Source organism: Cetorhinus maximus, chromosome 12 (genome assembly GCF_964194155.1).
Source record: "Cetorhinus maximus chromosome 12, sCetMax3.hap1.1, whole genome shotgun sequence".
Lineage (NCBI taxonomy): Eukaryota > Metazoa > Chordata > Chondrichthyes > Lamniformes > Cetorhinidae > Cetorhinus > Cetorhinus maximus.
In genome coordinates, this window is record NC_135890.1 from 118,730,264 (window position 1) to 118,751,396 (window position 21,133).

The window sequence follows — 21,133 nt, forward strand, 5'->3', positions numbered from 1 at the left end:
TCCCATACCTTATGTTCGTATATCTACAAGACAATGCTCTTTACAAAGAATCATGGATTGTGTGGGTGCCTGGGGAATTAGGCATGTTGAAACTGACAACCAGAGAATCAAATGAAATTGGATGAACTATTTGAAAAGCAGCAGAAGCTTGACAAAGTATTGTTTTAATTCAAACAAAATAAATGCTGAACAGATTGATTATCAGTGAAGTAAAAACAAAAAACTACTGCAGATGCTGGAAATCCAAAACAAAAACAGAATTAGCTGGAAAAACTCAGCAGGTCTGGCAGCATCGGCGGAGAAGAAGAGTTGACGTTTCGAGTCCTCATGACCCTTCAACAGAACTAAGTAAAAATAGGAGAGGGGTGAAATATAAGCTGGTTTAAGGGGGGGAGGAGAGAAGTTTGGGGGTAGGGGGTTGTAGGGACAAGCAAGCAGTGATAGGAGCAGATAATCAAAAGATGTCACAGATAAAGGAACAAAGAGGTGTTGAAGGTGTCTGTGACATCTTTTGATTATCTGCTCCTATCACTGCTTGCTTGTCCCTACAACCATCCCCCCCCAACTTCTCTCCCCTCAACACCCCCCCCACCTTAAACCAGCTTATATTTCACCCCTCTCCTATTTTTACTCAGTTCTGTTGAAGGGTCATGAGGACTCGAAACGTCAACTCTTTTCTTCTCCGCTGATGCTGCCAGACCTGCTGGTTTTTCCAGCTAATTCTGTTTTTGTTTTGGATTTCCAGCATCTGCAGTAGTTTTTTGTTTTTACTTCACTGATAATCAATCTGTTCAGCATTTATTTTGTTTGAATTAAAACAATACTTTGTCAAGCTTCTGCTACTTTTCAAATAGTTCATCCAATTTCATTTGATTCTCTGGTTGTCAGTTTCAACATGCCTAATTCCCCAGGCACCCACACAAAATACCTGAATGAGCACATCAACAAATTACATGCACTGCCAAGAGGTGGTGGAAGAAACTGAATGTTCACTTACAAATCCACCAACCCATTTCCCTCTGGAGCACTCAATTTCTGTTGACATTGTTCCAGACAGGCTTGGGAATATTTTAAAGCAATTATTACAGGTGTATAAATACAATAAGTGGCAAACACTTAGTGTGAGCACAGGTGGGAATAAGAAATGCTGCTCAGCCCAGCTAGTGCACCCCATCATTTACATCTACACACCTGACCCACCAGGACCACTTATCTCACTCTCACCTCCACCCCAACTATCTCTGCACCAAACTTACATGGCTTCAATTCTTCCCTGCTGTGTTAAGTAAACTGTATATCCATTTCCTTCATTTCAACTCAGTCAGCATTGATGAATGGCTGTTGAGTCCTAGATTAAGCACAGAGCAGTTACTTCTAAAATGCACTAAAATAAAAGTTAAATACTCCAGATGCTGGAAATCCAAAATAAAAACAGAAAATGTTGGAAAAACTCAGCAGGTCTGGCAGCATCTGTGGAGAGAGAAACAGAGTTAACGTTTCGAGTCTGTATGACCCATCTTCAGAGCCATTCTGAAGAAGGGTCATATGGACTCGAAACGTTAACTCTGTTTCTGTCTCCACAGATGCTGCCAGACCTGCTGAGTTTTTCCAGCATTTTCTGTTTTTACTTCTAAAACGCATTTAGTTTATTTATGGTTTACTTAGTTTATTTCTGCTTTGTATTAAATGGGCAAAAAAAGTCTCCACATCTAACCCACTGACACCACTTTGATCTTGAACTAAAAATACTAAAGCTTTGGTTTAGTAATAACATTATGTAATCATTTTGGCAGCACAGTGTCAGCAAGGAGTGGTAAAGTATAGATTAGGCCTCGAATTTCCTTTCTCCTCCTTATTAGAAAGTGGGAGACAAATAGAGGGCTAAATTTTCTTTGCGAAATCTCTGCTCTCATTACTCTTAGAAATAAAATAATTTTACAAATATCTTTTCAAAATTAACATTTTAAGCAATTTTAAAGACACAGACATGCATGGAAATGCACCATCAAAATGGAGAAAATACAAAAGGTCATACCTGCTGTATCCACCCAGGGTATGAGCAGAACATGTTGGGTTGGTAGGTTTAATGGAAACAATTAAGAATGGCTTAAAATGCCATCTGTGTTTAAGCATCATAATCCTCTAAGCTTCCCAGGTCTACTCCAGTTGATACAGTAAATATTCAATTCAATACACTTTCTGAAAATGCTCTTAATACTGTGGGTCAAAATTAATCAGAGCTGTGAGGCACTATTCACAAAAACAACTTGCACGCTCAAGCTAGATGAAGGCTTGTAAGTTTAACCCTTTTAACTACACCAATTTGCATTAGTATTTTGAAATAATAAACTTATTGAACCAATATAGCTTTGCTTCTGTGTGTCTAAAACATCCGATTTTTGGAAACCATTAAATGCGACATTTAGTTCAACATACTATCTATACCTAGTTCAAGTAGTCAATCGAAAAATCCTGAATAAAACAGAATGTAACAACAGTAAACTCATCCACTGCCATGGGATAAAATATTTCCATTAATGGACACAGTTATGCTTATGGGTCAACACCCCTTTCTTTTAGCTGATTCTCTACAGATTCCTACACAAAGCTCTTATGATTCTCCCTTCAGGCTACATATTTCATGAGTTGAAAAGGCTTTAGAAGTGTCCCAAAGGAGGAAAACAGAGCTTGGTTATGGGACAAAAAGAAAATACCCTCTGGTGGTCTACATTCATGCCAGCAACATGACTTCCATGATAAGCCAGCACATTCTGTTAACAGAGCAGGAAGAGTAAAACCAACCAGAACCCACAAGGCCTTGAAGACCCTTCCAAAATAATTAAACCAACAGTATGTTTTACGACTGGTTTTCATAACAAAAAATCAGGCTCTTTAAACAGTAGACAATGTACAATGACTAGCATGAGTCTAAAAAATTCTGGAATGCACTACCCCAACCAAGACCACAACTGAAAAGCAGCTTTCTTTACCAACAAACACAGACCGACTCCTAGGCTGGGTGAGGACTCTCGTTTCTGTCCAACAATCAGCTGTCTGAAACCTTCCATTTTGACCACAGGAGAGCCAGGAAGGGCTACGTCACATTTATGCGCTAGTTGTTAATGATACATAAGCAATTCATTTTCATCATAAACCTTTCAACATTAGTGTGTTTCCTCCTGCTAAGAGCAGAAATAGCAAAAATTCAACACCATTATCCGAGTTAAAAGGGAGACAGTTTGCAAAACCACATTGCTTAAAATCTGATGACCAAATTGGTCTATGATGCTCATTTTAAGTGTAATACATCAGTCTGATTTATATAAGATGCCTAAAAGGAATAGCAATTACACACTAAATTGTCTACCAGGGAGACACTTCTCTAAAATCAGCACCATTGATAAACATATAACCTAACCCTTTGTTCAAACTGCCACAACCACTTGGAGCATGCTTGCTCTTTAACCATTTTCTTATTTAACATTAAAATATTCCACATTTTAAAGAGGGAGAGAAGTAATGAGAATAAGAATTCACTAAGGCATAGTCATAAGACAAGGTAGCAAAAATCTCTATCTGCTAAGTTAAATAATTAACATTGCAGAACTAAAACCAACCTTTCTAAAGAAACTGCAGTGACCCTTGCAAAGACTTCAGTATTCTCCTGACGTATATGTAGAAAATTTGATTTTGGGAACAGGGGAAAACCAAGTTTCAAAATAAGAAGGCCACATCTTATTAATTTTGAAAAAGCAGCATCATGAGTGACAGAAACCATACTCTGGCCAGTCATACAAGGTTTAATTTTTTAAAAACTCTCTTAAATTCTAAAATAAATAATGGCATTATAAAGTGAGAAAGTTAGGAATATATTCTGAGGCTGGTTACTTTCCGCATGCTATACGGTTTACTGCACAAATTTGTTGTGCACTGTATTCATGGTCATTTCTGGGATCTTGCTGTGTAAAAATTGTTGTCGTAATTGTCTACCTAATGGTGATTCTATTTCATTTGCCGCATTCAGGTGTTTTCCTGAAGGCATAAAAGGCACATCATAAATGCAAATACTTCTGTTATTTCTACCCCAAATAAATATTTTCAGAAGGTGTAACTGCTGGGTTGCTATACTGAACGCTAAATTGGGATGAGGCAGCAATTAAAGTGTGGTTAGCACACTAATGCATTGCACCACGGGTCTTCCTCTTCGCTGCAAGTTACTGATTTTAGCTGTGACATTTTATGGAATTGCTGAGAGAAAGCAAAGTAAAACCGACTAAGTTACTGAAAAAATGAAACCAAGTCAAAAAAAATAGCAGCAGGCATGTCAGCCATTGTCACTCTCAATTCCTAGCAATCCGATCAAAAAGCACTTTTGGAGCAGGCTTGGTTAACACAAGAGTTTTGCAGTACAGAAACCAGCTTTTCAGTTGGTCTAAGGCACTGTTTATGCTCCAAATTAGCATCATCCAACCCTACTTCTCTTAATCTATCAGCACAACCTTCTTTTATTCTCCCTCACACTTATCCAGGTCATCATCTCTACCCCCTTGTAAAAGGAATGGTGTTCGGCCTAGCGGGGTAAAGACACAAGAGGTTGAGAGAAAATAAAAAGAGGAAGTGGGAAATGGGGATCAAAAATGGAAGAGAAGTAGTTGGACAAAAGATGCCAGAACAATGTAGCTGACAAAAGATATTTGTGAAATAGAAGCACTTTTCAAAAATTTACACCTTAATTGTTCCCAGCTGTAAACTAAACTGCGTCACTCAGCACTAGAGAAATGGTCCCACTTCAAATTAATGGGCTTTCCAGAAGATCATTTCTTATTAATACCTTTCATGCTCCTGCAGGGCATTTAGTCTGTGCAACATAACTGATTGCTCAATCTTCATTGTATGTTCTACACTGACTATTCGTGGGTGCAACTGCTGGAATTTGTTACATGAGAACTAATTGTTTGAGGGAAGGAAAAAGACCAAAGGCCCCAGAGGAGCTTCATAGCCCCATACTTTGAAAAACAATGTTTGCAGCCAAGCAATTTTATGCAAAAGAGTCAACCCACAAAGCTACAGCTCACTTCCATTAAAATTTAATCATCAATGTTTTACAGCACAAATGTTAATGTGCTTAAGAGCATTATAATCAAAAAGCACAATAAATTTGATCCTTGTAAAAGACAGACCCAGGATTACTTGAAATACCAGAAGCTACATACACCACCAGTTAAACAACAATTTGTAGCTATATAGCATTTAATGTAGTGAAATGTCCAAATGTGCTTCACATAATCAAACAAGATTTGACACTGAGCCACACAAGGAGGTAAGGTCAGGTCACCAAAAGCTTGGTCAAAGATGGACAATCTTTTAGGGACAGTCTTAGGGGAGAGAGACAGAGGCAGAGTGGTTGAGAGGCGGAGAGGTTTAGTGAGAGAATTCCAGAGTTTAGGACCTTAGGCACTGCTACAAATGGTATACAGGATCCCATAATTAAACCTTGCCTGCTTATAACCGTACCCAGCTACTAAACTTGGATTCCAAATGTAGCTGTCTAATCATTTTTAATTAAAAGCTTCTTTTGAAGTCACCATATTAAAACTTTGTTGCAAAACATAGATCTAATATTTGTAAGTAGCATAATGCTGACATTATTTCTTTCGAATTCAAGCAATATAAGTATTTACTGAGCATCGCAGATGGGAAACTTCTGACATAATCAGTTAATTTTCCAGCCAAAGTTACTGAAGATCTGAGGAATTAGAATTTCTCTTGCAAATGCAAGCAGATATTAAACAGATGTTCCAAACACCAGTGTGTTACGCCAGTATGCTTCGGATTATTGCATTTGTAAATTTGATGGGCAACTTTGCTTTAAGAGCAGAGGAAATGTAGGAAGGGGAAAACTTACACAGAATGTGTACCTGGTGTGGAACTTTGTCCACAGATGCTTTGTGCTGAGCCTGCACATTCTTAACTGAATACAGTTCACAATAGAAATGGCATATTAATGAGAGATCATTCTAAGCATGTCAGTATTTAGAGTAATCTTGGCAAAGTTTGAGGGAGAAGACAGAAACAGATGAGTGAGTTTAAAAAAAGTACTAGCCACCTGAACAGGTTTTAAATAACACACCATATGCTCACATTGTGAAACACATTAAACAATGCTGAATATCAAGTTCAGCTAGATTACATGAGCTAAAATCTGGAAGTGAAATTCTGACTTTAAGATTCAGGAAAGGAAGAAAATTATTGTCCTTATAAATCTGGATTACAATGTTGTATAGAATTTGAAAACGTTTACTGGACTAACAGTAAGCTTCTATAGAACAGCTTTGAAAGTACACTTCAGGCAATTTGCTAATTCCCACTGTTAATTTTAAGTATCCCTTAAATTAAATGCAGTGATTTAAATCTGAAACAAACCAATTTAGAGCTACTTGGCACTTCAGCTCAGAATGATAAAAGGATTGCTGAAGTTTTGAGTGTTCTCAAGAATTTAAATTCTGCCCTGAATGAGAAGATAAACTTACCTTTACTTGCTGCAGGTGAGAAGAGTTTCTCTGAGCCTACATCTGATGCCTGTGGGAAAAGCGGAGAAGATATATGTTAAGATTGAAGATTTATATCCAATGTATTACTTGAAAACCACCAGTAGAGGGAAGTGTTTTGCCATCAAAGGCCAAAATATCACTAGCAATACACTCACTTTTTAAAAGAGCATTAAGTCGATAAAATTATCCATTTGCCTGGGTGTAAATGGAAAATGAATAGTTTGCCAATCCAATTTTTAGTGAGGAAACAGTTGTGGCCACAACCAAGAGGCAGCAGTTCAAGGGCTCTTGAAACAAAAATGCCCTTACACAACATTTCCATGTGAATTAACAAAATACGGTATGGAAAAGGAGACAATCTGGTTCAATGCAACATCTAGCTCTTTGACAAATAAGTCTTCAAACAGTGTAGACAGGCTTTTGACTAGAAAGCACCCATAGGCCTTGAAACACGCGCAAAAACTGACAATAAAGCCATGATCTATTCCATTGCAGGACATGCAATTTGTATTCATTTTGCGAACACTCTCATTGACAACTGTCTACTATGACTGAAATCTTGGAAGTTTGAGCAGACAGACACTGGGTGATGTAGAAAGTATTTCTGTAAATCTTTTAAAAAGGCAGAGAAAACAAGAACCTATCTGGTGCATGTTGCACACTTGGACAGAATTGATGCAGCAGCCTGCAAAGTTCTAGCAAATTTCTTTGATCCCCTCAGACCTGGCTTAATTTGAGAGCGCCATTTCGTCAATTAACCCCATCACTTTGATCTAGTCTCCCCTTGGCGCAAGGGGATTGAACTTCCTTCAAGTTTCACATGCCAAGACTTCCCACCAGTCATAAACCTGACTTGTCAGGCTCAGTAAGCCTTTTGTACTCAAAATTGATTTTCAATGAAAACCATCTGTGGTTACGGGATTCTCAAGCAACCCAGCTAATGTAAGCAGCTACACATTATTTGCTTAATGCCAATGAGAGGCGGTAGGGAAAAGGATTAACTGGTATGTTCAAGTGGCTCAGGACATTAAAGGCTGCTGCTCTCTAATTTGGGCATAAAGTGTAATTGTCTTCGAGGCTCTTAACCGGCACAATCTATTTTAATAGAAGATGTAAACACCATGACTCCCAAAAAGGCAATTTTGGACTATGAAGTTATCTTGTTATTATATATAAATACATATATTATATATATAAATAAATCATTGGCAATCTGAGCATTTAGTGTATATAAAATAGAATAAAATGCATTCCTAAGAGAGAAATTTTACTACTTAAAAAAAAACCTAAAAACACTAGCACTTCTGTCAGTTGGAAACTGCTAGCTAAGTCAGTTAATATTAAGAGTGTGAGGATGTACAGTTTATAGACCACAAATCAATCAAATTTCCCTTCACCCTCTCAACATATATAGAAGCTTGAAAAATCTTTAGTTTGTTAAATGTTTGGATAATCTCTTGGTTGTTCAAGGGCAGCGCATCCAGCGATCCTACCACTGGACACGCCTGACTGATATGGGTTACTAGCTTGATCCAGGGGAGCAATGCTAGTGACAAACGCCTGATTGAAGAGTTATGCCATTTACAGGAGCAGCTGGCAGCATAGAGTACAATTACAACATTGTACAATTTAATTCCAACCTGCTTAGAAGGCTTATGGGGGATGATCTTTTTACTGTGGTTCTAAGTTCTAGTAGCTGAGAGCTGCATCAATTGCGCTTTTGTTACTGTATTAACTACTAAAACAACAACTTATATAGCTTTAACATAATAGAAAATCCCAAAGCACTTCAAAGGAGCATTATAAAATAAAATATGACACCGATCCACTGAAGAGATATTAGGCCGGATGACCAAAGGCTTGGTCAAACAAGTAGGTTTTAAGGAGTGTCTTACTGGAGAAAAGTAAGGTAGAGAGGCAGAGAGGGGTACCGGCAGTATACCAGAGCTTAGGGTGTAGGCAACTGAAGGCACAGCTGCCAAACGCGGAGTGACTAAAATCAGAGATGTTTTGGAGGCCAGAATTAGAGGAATGCAAAATGCATGTACTTTGGCGGGTTGTGAGCCTGAAGGAGGTTACAGAGATAGGGAGGGTCGAGACCATGAGGGATTTGTAAACAAGGATGGTCGTTTGAAATCAACACATGCTTGCCCAGGAGCCAATGTAGACCAGCGAGCATATGGGTGATAGTTGATCTGGGCTTGGTGTGAGCCAAGGCATGGGGAGCAGAGTTTTGGACAACATCAAGTTTTCAGAGGGAGAATGGGGGGGGAAGAGCAGCAAGAAGTGCATTGGAATAGTCAAGTCTGGAGGTAACAAAGGTATGAATGAGGGTTCCAGCAGCAGGTGAGCTGAGATGGAGTGAAGTTGGTCGATGTTAGGGAGATGAAAATAGGCAGTCTTGGTGATGGCACAAATGTGAGATCGGAAGCTCAGCTCAAGGTCAAATACGACACCAAAAGTGCGGACAGACTGGTTCAGTCTCAGACTGTGGCCAGGGAGAGGGGTGGAGTTGGTGGCCGAGGAGGAGAGTTTGGAGCAGGGACCAAAAGCAATGGCTTCAGATTTCCCAATATTTGATTGGAGAATATTTCTGCTCATCCTGTACAGGACGTTAGATAAGGAGTCTAATAATTTAGCAACAGTGGAGGAGCTGAGAGAGGTGGTGCTGAGGTAGAGCTTAGTGTCGTTGCCACATGCGTGAAAACTAACACTGTGCTTTTGGGCGATGCGCCGAGGGGCAGCATGTAGATGAGAAATAGGAAGGGACCAAGGATAGGTTCTTGGGGGACACCAGAGGTAATGGTGCAGGGTCAGGAGGAGAAGCTATTGCAAGTGGTGCCATGGCCACAATTAGATGGGCAAGAATGAAATCAGGCAAGAGCAGTCCCACCTAGCTAGATGACAATGGAGACATATCAGGGGAGGATGGTGCAATCAACTGTGTCAAAGGCTGCAGACAGGTTGAGAAGTTTCATACATTCGCTGACTTATGCTAAATTTTCACATATTAAATGCAGTAGGATCACATAATGCTCAAAAGATTTATAGTTTTTCATGGCTACCAACCATGGATTGGCAGTGAAGTTACAGTATTAAAGTCACAACTATATCCATTGCTTTGTGTATTTCATCAGGCATTAAGTACATGGAGTCAATTGGGCACAGACAACCACTGCTGAATAGAACTGAAGGAGGGAGGGAGCAGTCCTACAGAGTATACAAGGAAGTGATTTTAAGGCTGCAGCCTCATTTCAGTGTCAGATAAAGTTTTAATTTTGGTCTTATGATTTGTCATCTGGTCTGACAGCTATTCCCAAGTATTTATTATTCTGTCTATAGCTATATAAATGAAGAACATACAGCACTCAAAGGGTTACACAGAATGGTAATTTCATTTTTAATATGGATGGCTGAAAGGATTATGAACACAAGCACCAACAAGCTAAATATCTTATCTTAGTCTCCAACCAATCCTGTGGATTTGGTTTGCTGCGAGTCTGTACCCATGGTGTATAATTCTCTTAAGTGCGTACAATTTGAAAAAGCAAAACCATTTCCTTCCTGAACACACTGAATTCATTTCTATTAACTATACACTATTCTAGTGTAAACTCCTGTGAAATACATAATTGCTTCCCCAGATTGTTCTCAACCATGTTAAATCAGGATTAGGGACATTAAAATTCTAGTCAACCCTTGTACTGCAGTCTTGTGCTTTTCTGATGAAAAGCCATTTTTAACAAAATAAAGTAGGTTAAAAAATACTATAAAAAAGTATATAATTTGGAATGCTTTTCATGGTAAATACCAATGCTTAACTTGTTGTTTCCTTCAAAACATGTAATAAAAGTACATAACAACTAATGGAAAAATAGCATGTGTTTAATTTAGGATAGGATTGAATAGCCAAAGGAATCAGAGCTTCCTTGTAATTGCAAAGCCTCCCCCTTCTCCCTCCAATGTGGGCAGACAGCAGATTAAGGGGCTGAACGAGCTTTTAAAATGGCTGTCTTAAACTAATTAATACTTAAGAAACTGAAGTGCTTTATTCCCCCCCAAAAGGCGGCTAAATCCTCTACTTAAAACTGCCTCGCTTCTTTCATAGTCAGTTAGAAACACTGAATTAAGTTCACCACTGAAAATGTCCTTGTACAGAGTTTGTACCAAATCACTTTGAACCTTCACAGATAGATAAATTATAGATTTTAATTATTCTTCTCCTACTAACCCTCCTCTCACCATAAAATTGATGTCAAAAGGTAGGCTTCTTCTGGACCAAAAGTTTAACGGTGATACACTGCAGGCCTGAACGTTAATACTTTTGTCTTTTCTAGGAAGGAGGCAAATTGTTTATCTGTTAGTCCACAGGTTGCAGTCCCACTGGGTCATGTTTGCTGAGGCTGCTATGTCCATTAATGTTTACTATAGTATCTTTTTCATCCGGAAATAGAAGCCCTGCCCAACAAACTGCAGGAAGCTTGACCTCTGAACATGTCCACGTATTAAGCCTGAAGCCACAGACTCCCTCTGGAGAGCCATCAGCTGCAGAGTTTTTCTTCCCTATTCTCTCCATTAGCTACGCTTTATGAATCACCTTCCTCTGAGCTCAATAAAACTCCCCTAAGGAAAGGGCTTTAAAAGCTCTCGAGGTCACAAACCCCCAAGCTATGCTGGCTAAAACAGTTGTAGAAACCTATTCTGCAAAGGGAGTTGAGCATGAAGTCTCAGTGTAGTTTAAAAACTCCCCAAGGAGTCTGTGTTTTTATCTTCTGATACACTTTTGCTTCTCCCCAGCAGCCAACCTCTCGCACTTCATTCAGAAGCTTTATATGCTCCTAGAATGTGGAGCCGATATAAGGATCCGGTTTCCCTCATCTCCATTCAGATACCAAACTACCATATAGACTTCAGAGTTGGCAGCCATACAAAATGCCACAGGCTCTTGGCAATGTCATAACTTGGATTTCTCTCCATGCAAGGTGCCTGCATATATCAGTGTAACAGCACAGAAGGGGAGGCTTGGCAAGGGAGGAGTAAAATTATGCTGGCAGCAGACAACACTCCATACACATATGTCATTTTGCAGTCACGGCAACATTTTATCACCAACACGCCTCCCTTCCCCGACACTTGAACCAGTTCCAAATTGTAACACATGTTCCACTGCCTTTTATGTTATAAACACATTAAACACTTTTACGACGAGCATTTTTCGCGTACAACCAAAATATTAGTCTGTTGCCAGTTGGTGTCAAATCCGTCCCATCCCCCTCCCTTCTTGCTACACCAGCAGCTACAAAGCAGCTGCTGCAGCTTATCATGGCTGTCTGTCCATTAACTTTACAAATTAACACCCTATCAGGGCAGTGCAGGACCGATTAATCAGTGAATGCCTGTCTGGTGGTTTATCGCTTCAAACTGCTGCTGCTGACTCTATGGAGGCAGTATCTGGACAAGAGAGAAAGGAGAAGAAAGAAGTGAAAGGCAGATGAAGGAGATAGAAAGCAGACAGGGAGGGAAGAGGAACAAAAAGATAAAGGGATTAGAGAAAAACAAGTCAGGCTGCCTGGCCAAAGAACAGGCAACTAAGGAGAGAGAAGAAAGCAGCAAAAAAAAAAATCTTGGAAAATGATCCAAATCTAATTTGCAGCGTTAACATAAATTGTGACAATCAAATTGGTCAAATCCAAATTACAGGTACACCTAAGGCTACTGTTAAAGTAAAAATAAATCTAATTAGCGGGATCCAAATAAACTCTACCAGTAGTTTTTCTCTCACTCTTGTAATGTGACAACACGCGAGCATTTTGCAATAGACAGGCACACAATCACTACTGTAGAATAAAACTCTTATCATTTCAGCATGATCGAAGTGTAGTTTGACTGTTGTTCAGAAGGTTGATTCAAAACAGACAAGCCTGATCCTCTGAAATGCCACACATTTGATCTACATGTTGCAAAATACAGTGCCAGTGTAAACAAGGCTCATCTCATGCTTTGGCTGCACGCCAATGTGGATTCAGACTAATGTCAGTATAACCTGGCAGCAGACTGTGGCCATAATTCCCCCCTCACAATTGATGAATTTCCCTCTTCTGGGAGCTGCAGCTACCAGGTTCCACTTATGGCTGCTTTTTCATCAATTCAATTGTTAGTGCTCCTCTCAGTGGTTAAACCTTCCACTTTTACTTCTTCATTTCAATAACCTCCTTCATCATCATTCAACCCTACTCAGTCTTTTGAAACCTCCAGTCTACATGCACAATTTTTTTCCAGATCACAAACCATCAGTGCTCACAATTAAAGTTCCCAACATGCAATGGTTGAACCACCTCTCAATTTCTCCCTTCAATTGAACAGGAAAATCTCCATGTTTCACAAGTCTAATCAATAGCTTTTACCCTTAAGTCCTTCATGGATATCTTCATTGGCCTACTACCTCAAAATGGAATTCCTGCATTACAGAGATTGTTTTTGAAGGAGCTTGACCATCTCTTTTGTGTCAAATAATACTTTCTCCCTTATCATATCTCAATTTAGCCCAAGTCTATCTGAGCATTTCATATGGCTCCTTTATCTGGGAATGCTGTTCTAACACTTCTGTCACATTTCTGATAAATCAGAAGATTAAAGTTTGACATCTCGAGTGTTACAGCTAAAATGTGACAGGAAGTAAGGGCGTAGACGCTGTAAGCAAACCTTTTAGCATACTTCATAAATATACTGATTAGAAAGTAGAAAAGTTATGGAGATGACTCAGCATATCACTTCAGTAACTACAGCACGATAAGTTGATATTACAATCAGCAGTGGAGCTATAGAAAGGAAACATAGAACAAGCAAATAGTGAGAAATACTGTTGGGTATTGACTAAAAGCATGAAGCGAAATCTGGGTTATCTTCACTGAATCTAACTGCAAGCCAGAATAACCACCACATTGACACGATTTCAATGTTCAAGTTACATGCAATCTGGCTTGTGTTTGTCTCAATCAAAAATGTAAGTAAAGCAATGAAGCACCTGCTAACTAGGCCAACGTGCATTCCTGCTGGACTATACTTTGACCCAAATTACAGTTTATTTATTGTACTGATAAGAATTTTGTCAAATCTTTTTGACACAGTACAAGATGCAGCATCCAAGAACTGAACCAGTTAATAACCAGTTGTTACCACGAACTACAATCGGACATTGGGCTACTAGTTGGCAGCGACCACAATATGATTGAATTTTACATCCAGTTTTAAAGGGAGAAGAGTGGGTCTAAGGCTAGTATTTAGACTTAAATAAGGGCAACAATGTGGAAATGAAAGCTGAGCTAGCTGAAGTGAACCGGGATACTAGGCTGGGGGATAGGTCAATAGAGAAGCAGTGGCAGACTTTTAAGGGGATATTTCATAATACACAAAATAAGTATATTCCTAATATAAAGAAAAATTCGAAAGGGAGGACCCACCATCTATGGTTAACTGAAGAAGTTAAAGAAAGCATCAAACTTAAGGAAAAAGCACATAACAGCGCAAAGATGATTGGCTGGTCGGCTGATTGGCCAGAATATAAAAAACGACAGGTTAATCAGGAGTTAGAAATTAGAGTATGAGAGGAGGCTAGTTAGAAATGTAAAAACGGATAGCAGGAGTTTGTACAGATATCTAAAAAGGAAATGAGTAAGTAAAGTGAGCGTTGGTCCTCTAGGGAGTGACAGTGGAGAGTTAATAGTAGATAATAAGGAAATAGCGGGTGACACACACAAATATTTTGCTTCAGTCTCCGCTAAAGGATACAAAAAACATTCCAGAAATAGCTGCAAATCGGGAAGTGAAGGGGAGAGAGGAACTTGGTAAAATTACAATCACTAGGGAGGCAGTGCTGAGCAAACTGATACAGCTGCGGACTGACAAGCCTTTGGGTCCAGATGGACTTCATCCTAGGGTCTTAAAAGAGGTAGCTAATGAGGTAGTGGGTATGTTGGTATTGGTTTTCCAAAGTTCGCTAGAATCTGGAAAGGTTCCACCAGACTGGAAAGTAGCAAATATAATCCCTCTGTTCAAGAAAGGAGGGAGGCAGAAAACAGGAAACTGTAGGCCAGTTAACTTAACGCCTTTCCCATGTCAGATATCAAGAGTCAATCATTAAAGAGGTTATAGCTGGGCGCTTAGAGAGACTCAAGGTAATCGGGAAGAATCAGAATGGTTTTATAATAGGGAAATCATTTCATCTGATTTATTATAGTTCTTTGAAGGAGTAACATGCGCAGTGGATAAAGGGGAGCCTTTGGATTTCCAGAAAACATCTGATAAGGTGCTACATCACAGGTTATTGTGGAAAATAAAAGCTCATGGTTTAGGGGGTAACATATTAGCATGGACAGAAGATTGGCTGGCTGGCAGAAAGCAGAGAGTATGCATAAATGGGTCTTTGTCTGATTGGCAGGATGTAACGAAAGGAGTCCCACAGAGGTCAGTGTTGGGGCCTCAACTTTTTACAATTTGTATCAATGGCTTAGATGGGGGAGGCGAAGGCATGGTAGCTAAACTTGCAGGCGACACAAACATAAGTAGGAAAGTATGTTGTGAAGACATAACGGGTTTTTAGACGGATATAGTAAGTTGAGTGAGTGGGCAAAAATCTGGCAGATGGATATAATGTGGGAAAATGTGAAGTTATTCACTTTGGCAGGAAGAATAAAAAAACAGAGTATTACTTAAATGGAGAACGACTGCAGAATTCCGAGGTACAGAGCAGCCTAGGTGTTCTCGTGCATAAGTCACAAAAACTTAGTATGCAGGTACAGCATGAAATCAAGACGACTAATGGAATGCTATCCTTTATTATGAGAGGGATTGAACATAGAAGTAAGGATGTTATGCTTCAATTATACAGGGCATTGGTGGGACTGCGTCTCGAATGTTGTGTGCAGTTTTGGTCTCCTTATTTAAGGAAGGGTGTAAATGCAGTTCAGAGGACGTTTACTAGAATGAGCCGGTTGTCTTATGAGGATAGGTTGGATAGGCTGGGCTAGAAGAGTGAAGGCTGACTTGATTGAAGTATACAAGATCCTGAAATGGTCTTGACAAGGTGGACGTAGAAAGAATATTTCCTCTTGTGGGTAAGTCCAGAACTAGGGAGCACTGTTTTAAAATTAAGGGTCGCCCTTATAGGACACAAATGAGGAGAAATTCTTTTGAGGGTTGTGCGACTTTGGAACTCTGCCTCAGAAGGCAGTGGAGGCAAGGTCACTGAGTATTTCTAAGGCAGAGGTAGGTTGATTCCGTTGCCTAACAAGTATCCAAGGTTATCGGATGTAGATGGGAATGTGGAACTTGAAACACAAACAGATCGGCCATGATCCTATTGAATGGCGGAGCAGGCTCGAGGGGCCGAAAGGCCCAATTCTGCTTCTATTTCCTAGGTTTGTATGCTTGTTCCACAAATGAGGAATTTGAATGTCCAGGGCTTCCAGGATAGTTGTTCTACATGATTAGAACTGGAAAACATTTGAATTTGGTGTCATTCTAGTTCCAGAAGTATAAAATCACAGTATGAATATTACTCTATTTCACAAAAACGTCTTAAATGGCACACAAAGTAAACTGAACAAGATTTTTAATGACATGACAAAATTCTTTGTGACAAAAACGTGACAAAGACTTATAACTGAACCACAGTGTGCCACTCTAAAACTAGCACATACCAATCTTTACAAAATGTTGATGGAAAGCAGCACCCTATAAAATGAAAAGGCCTTTTAACTTAGGAGTGTGTCATGTAATGGTAGAAGTTGTCTGATACCATATGAACTATAGAGATAAGATGTAATTGCAGATTGAATTAATCTTCATGGAGGATCAGGCCTGGACTTTGTTACCACTGAATTAGATACAGATCTGTGTTCAGCCCTCCCACAACTGCCAGATATTTAAAAAGGCTTTACTGCCTGATACTTGAGGTTTATCACCAGGTAATGCTTCATTGCATATACTACATTCATTTCCTACACTTCTACAATCTGCAGTTTTGCAACACTTCATCTAAGATCAACAAATGTAGAATGAAAATATACAAACGGTCAAACCTTCTACCCTAAGGATAAGGTGGATAACTATGTTTTATTTTTGGAGGCAAGAATATGTGCATGTTTTAGCAATGCGTTATTGAGGGTATACTTGGCTAAATGAAGATAATAGTGTGACGGACTTTGCGTTACTGGTGACAAATCTGTTGGTGAAATCCAAAATATTGCTTTTTTTAAAGCTTCCATTTTGACTTCTGTCAACTGCAGAGGCTATTTGGATTTATAAGACTTGACCCCCAACCTTATTTATAATTGTGGACTCCATGGACCAGCAGTGTTGCTTCGGCCCAAATGATGGAAAATATTTCCCTGATCTATTTCCACGTAATTGTAACAGATCACTGAGAAAGATGCAAGCAGATTTGTTTTGTTTTGCAGATTTGTTCATCACAAAAGGCAGTTGGAGGAGCATAAAAAATGGGCAAGGGAGTAGTGTTGCGTATCCAAATTCAATTCTCACCCAAGTTATGGTGCAAAACCAGAAAAAATACCAGTTTCTGCTGGAAATGCAAAGAAAAATGTTCCTTGAAAAACAAGCTGCGAATTCATCGCAATTGAATTACAATTCTATTAGCTACAATTATTCTCATTTTAGAAAAATGATAGAATAATCTATTAATGAAATGTGGTTTAACATTTAAACATTGAAGTAGGTTCAGAAATGTGTGGATGTACATTATACATCCCTCCCAAAATCTGAAAAGTGCAGAAAAACTTAAGAAGCAAGTAAAAATGACTTAGGGGAACATTTGGTTAACAAATCTAAGTTAGTTTCACCAAAAACACATCCTTTTCTTCATTAACAAAACAAGCAAAGGTGCAGAACCATCCATACTGAGAAATTTGATAATGATCTTTGCTCTTCTAAGATCTGCTATCTCAGGCAGGGTGCCTGTGGTAAAGCCACTAGCCCAACATTGCTTTCCTCGTTAGCTGCAAACAGGCTTCAGCAGACAATTCAAAAAACCTCTGGCCAAATTGAATTTATTGTATCTGATGAACATGCAACTGAAGACAAGCATCTACAGTAAATCTTGTTGAAGTAGCACTCTAGGAAACAAAAATGAAAAGATTCTAATCAATATTTTTGTTATCTGATTTAATACATGTTAAGGTTTCATATACTTACCACTGTTTTTCCCAATAACACGACTTTTGTGTCTCATTGTGACTATTTTTTGCCTATATTTTCTAGGTGGTCTTTATAATTATATAAAGAAAAGATGGTTGCCGATATCGGAATAGCGTTTTTTTTGCAGAAGGGTCCCTGGGGTATTCCTTCAAATAGTTATGGAACCCAACTAATTGCTATGGACAGATGGTGTCTGGATTCAGAGTTCTTTTAACACTGGCGATGTCTTCTTAGGTAAACCCAGCATGAAATTAAATCTCCAGTGGAAACACTGGAAAAAAAATGCATTTCAGTGTTGAACTGATACAAAAGCTTGTCCCAAGTTTTGTTTTGCATTACATCATATTTTCTTTCACTGAAACAAACATCCCTGTTGATCAGGAATTGTGCGCTTGCATTGTCCTGCATGTATATGCAAATATTTAAGTTTTACGCCATAAGCTTCACTGAGCATATACATAAACTAGACAGTACCAATTCCCTCACTATATTAGATTTGCCCCATTCCAATTTTGCTACAAATGGGTAATTTAGATCTTCACTCTGCCAGCATATGGAGTGAACAGAATTAGATTCACTTCAGATAACAGGCTAATGCCTTGGTCTATAACTTGCAGAGTCAAACCCCTGATGTGAATTATGACCCAGTTGAACCAATAATACTGAATCTGGTCATTGCTGAATTAGATGCTCCCGAGGTTGGCTTTCACTCTCTCCAACTCCACATTTCCTTAATTCCAATTACTGTGCAATTCAAGTGGAGTCCAGGCAGTTATCACTTGGAAGGAAAGAAAATCATGGCAAAATGCTGTGGTGCATATTCTTCTGGCTATCTTAGAGTGACTTTTAAGGAGAGCACATAACCTACCTACCTCCTATTGAAGCATTACTAATCCAGAAAATGGGAAGAAGAGGAAGTCAACTATGAAAGATGACAGCTTTCTGTTAAAGCTTTGTTCTATTTTCTTAACTTTATCAATCAAAAGGGTTTCCACTTCTGGTCTAATTGGCACATTGGAGCTTGATGAAACAACAGGATTAAAGTTACCATTTTAAATTTGCCTGTGACTCTTACAATGTCACCACAATCTTGTTTTCTACAATTCAAAATAACATGTTCAACATATTGCTGCAGGCATCTACTGAAAATATATTCCTGTAGCTTCAGCACATATAGGCAGCTGTCTGCAGTGGAAAGTTTGGAAATCTGGGCACATCTGGGTTTGGAAGGTGCTGGGTAAGTTTGCCAGATTACTGGGTGAATACTACAAGTAGCATCTGCACATTTTTAAAGCATACAATAATCCTGTTTAGATTGGGGCCGAAGTTCCTGTTTCCAGAGGATCAGGTCTCAATCAATTTAACTTGAATGACTGAATTATGCTTCATATTTCATAATGATGAAAAAGGGTTGTGCACCACTAGCCATAAACAGGCATGTTAAGTGCTTGATGATATCTGACATTTTAATGCAAAATAGCTTACCATATTGTCAGTTCTTTAGTGACAGAAAATCATCCCTAGTTGGACGCAACTTTAAAGAACTCCAGCTATGTTTCAAGTAAGCTTGCATGGAGCTCTGCATTCCTCCACTCAAGAGTGATGCAAACTGGAAGTAGACTGTGACTACCTGTTCATGCCACTCAGAAATGGAAGTGAAAAGGACTCTATTTACATTACAGAACCTAATACAGCAGATAGCCAAATATTCTGCTACTTCAGCCCCATCATGATGCAAACTTGATGTGACCATTGGAGCTGTTGATATTACTACTGACACACTTTCCATTTCCATTGCACTTTTACTGGCACCAAATCATAGTCCAGTGGATATTTAACATAAAATACATGCTCCATTTGAACTAAGATACACATATTGGATTTATACTGGTTCTAACGTCTCCAATGTAAACAGGGAGTAGACCAGATATTGAAATAAGCAGCTGCTGTGTAGTTTGGGTGGCTAAAGAAGAGGTTTCATGAATCCTTCCATGTGGTCCTCTTGTCTTCCAATACAGTAATAAGCAGCTGTTTAGCTGGGTGGAGTTTTTAATCTAGTTCAAATTAACTGACAAAAATGTTTCTTCGATATTAAGAAGTGGTCTTCAGCAGATTATCTTTCAGTGTACATGGTTTGCCAATGCTGCTTGTACAGGGCTAAAGCTAACTCACGTGGAAAAGAAGTCCAAACTGCCCAATGATATTTAACATACAAGCTGGTTACAACAATGGAGTATTGTCCCATTGGTTCTCATGCCTCAACAAAATTATCTGACTGTAGTTTTTAAAAAAATTTGTTCATGGGATGTGGGCATTGCTGGCTAGGCAAGCATTTATTGCCCATCCCTATTGCCCTTAAGGAGGTGATTGCGAGCCATGTTCTGGAACCACTGCAATCCATGTGGTGTAGGTAAACCCGCAGTGCTGTTAGGGAGCTCCAGGATTTTGACTGAACAACAGTGAAGGAACTGTGGTTTAGTTCTAAGTCAGGATGGTGCATGGCTTGGAGGGGAACTTGCAGGAGGTGGTGTTCCCACGTGTCTGCTGCTCTTTTCCTTTGAGATGGCAGAGGTTTTGGGTTTGGAAGATGCTGTTGAAGGAGCACTGGTGAGTTGCTGCAGTGCATCTTGCAGATGTGACACACTGCTGTCGCTGTGCATTGGTGGTGGAGGGAGTGGATGTTGAAGGTGGGGGATGGGGTGCCATCAAGCAAGGTGCTTTTTCCTGGATGGTCAAGCTTCTTGAGCTTTGTTGGAGCTACACATCCAGGCAAGTGGAGAGTATTCCATCACATTCCTGACTTGTGCCTTCTAGATGGTGGACAGGCTTTGGGAAGTCAGGTGATGAGTTACGTGCTGTAGAATTCCCAGCATCTAACCTGCTCTTGAAACCATAGTATTTATGTGGCTAGTCCAGTTCAGTTTCTGGTCAATGGTAACCCCCAGGATGTTGATAGTGGGGGATTCAGTGATGGCAATGCCATTGAATGTCAAGATGAGATGATTAGATTCTCTCTTATTGGAGATGATCATTGCCTGACACTTGTGTGGTGCAAATGTTATTTGCCATGTTATCAACCTAATCCTGAATGTTGTCCAGGTCTTGCTGTATATGAACATGGGCTGCTTCAGTATCTGAGTCATCATGAATGGTACTGTGCAAATCATCAATTTGGTTAGTGAATTAATGTAGAATATTGCCCCCGTAATTGTCAGTAAATTATATCAATGAAGAGATAGCAGATTTGAATCATTTCATAGGTAAATGCCTAACTTTTTAAGAAATAATTGCTTCTGTGCACATTCACAGTGTCGTGGTTTTACGATACTGTAGAAAATGTACAAAGACAAACCTCATATCACTGAACATTA

The 21,133-nt window shown here is 39.3% G+C and overlaps 1 protein-coding gene across 2 annotated transcripts in view; it reads right to left on the reverse strand.

The window, feature by feature from the left end:
* The window catches only part of fbrsl1 (fibrosin-like 1), a 913,938-nt gene that overhangs the window by 97,052 nt on the left and 795,753 nt on the right, over positions 1–21,133 (reverse strand). For both annotated transcript variants that reach the window (XM_078554523.1, XM_078554524.1), the window contains one exon: positions 6,531–6,579. In XM_078554523.1, coding sequence (XP_078410649.1) covers positions 6,531–6,579 — 49 coding nt within the window. The remainder of the gene's footprint in view (positions 1–6,530; positions 6,580–21,133) is intronic.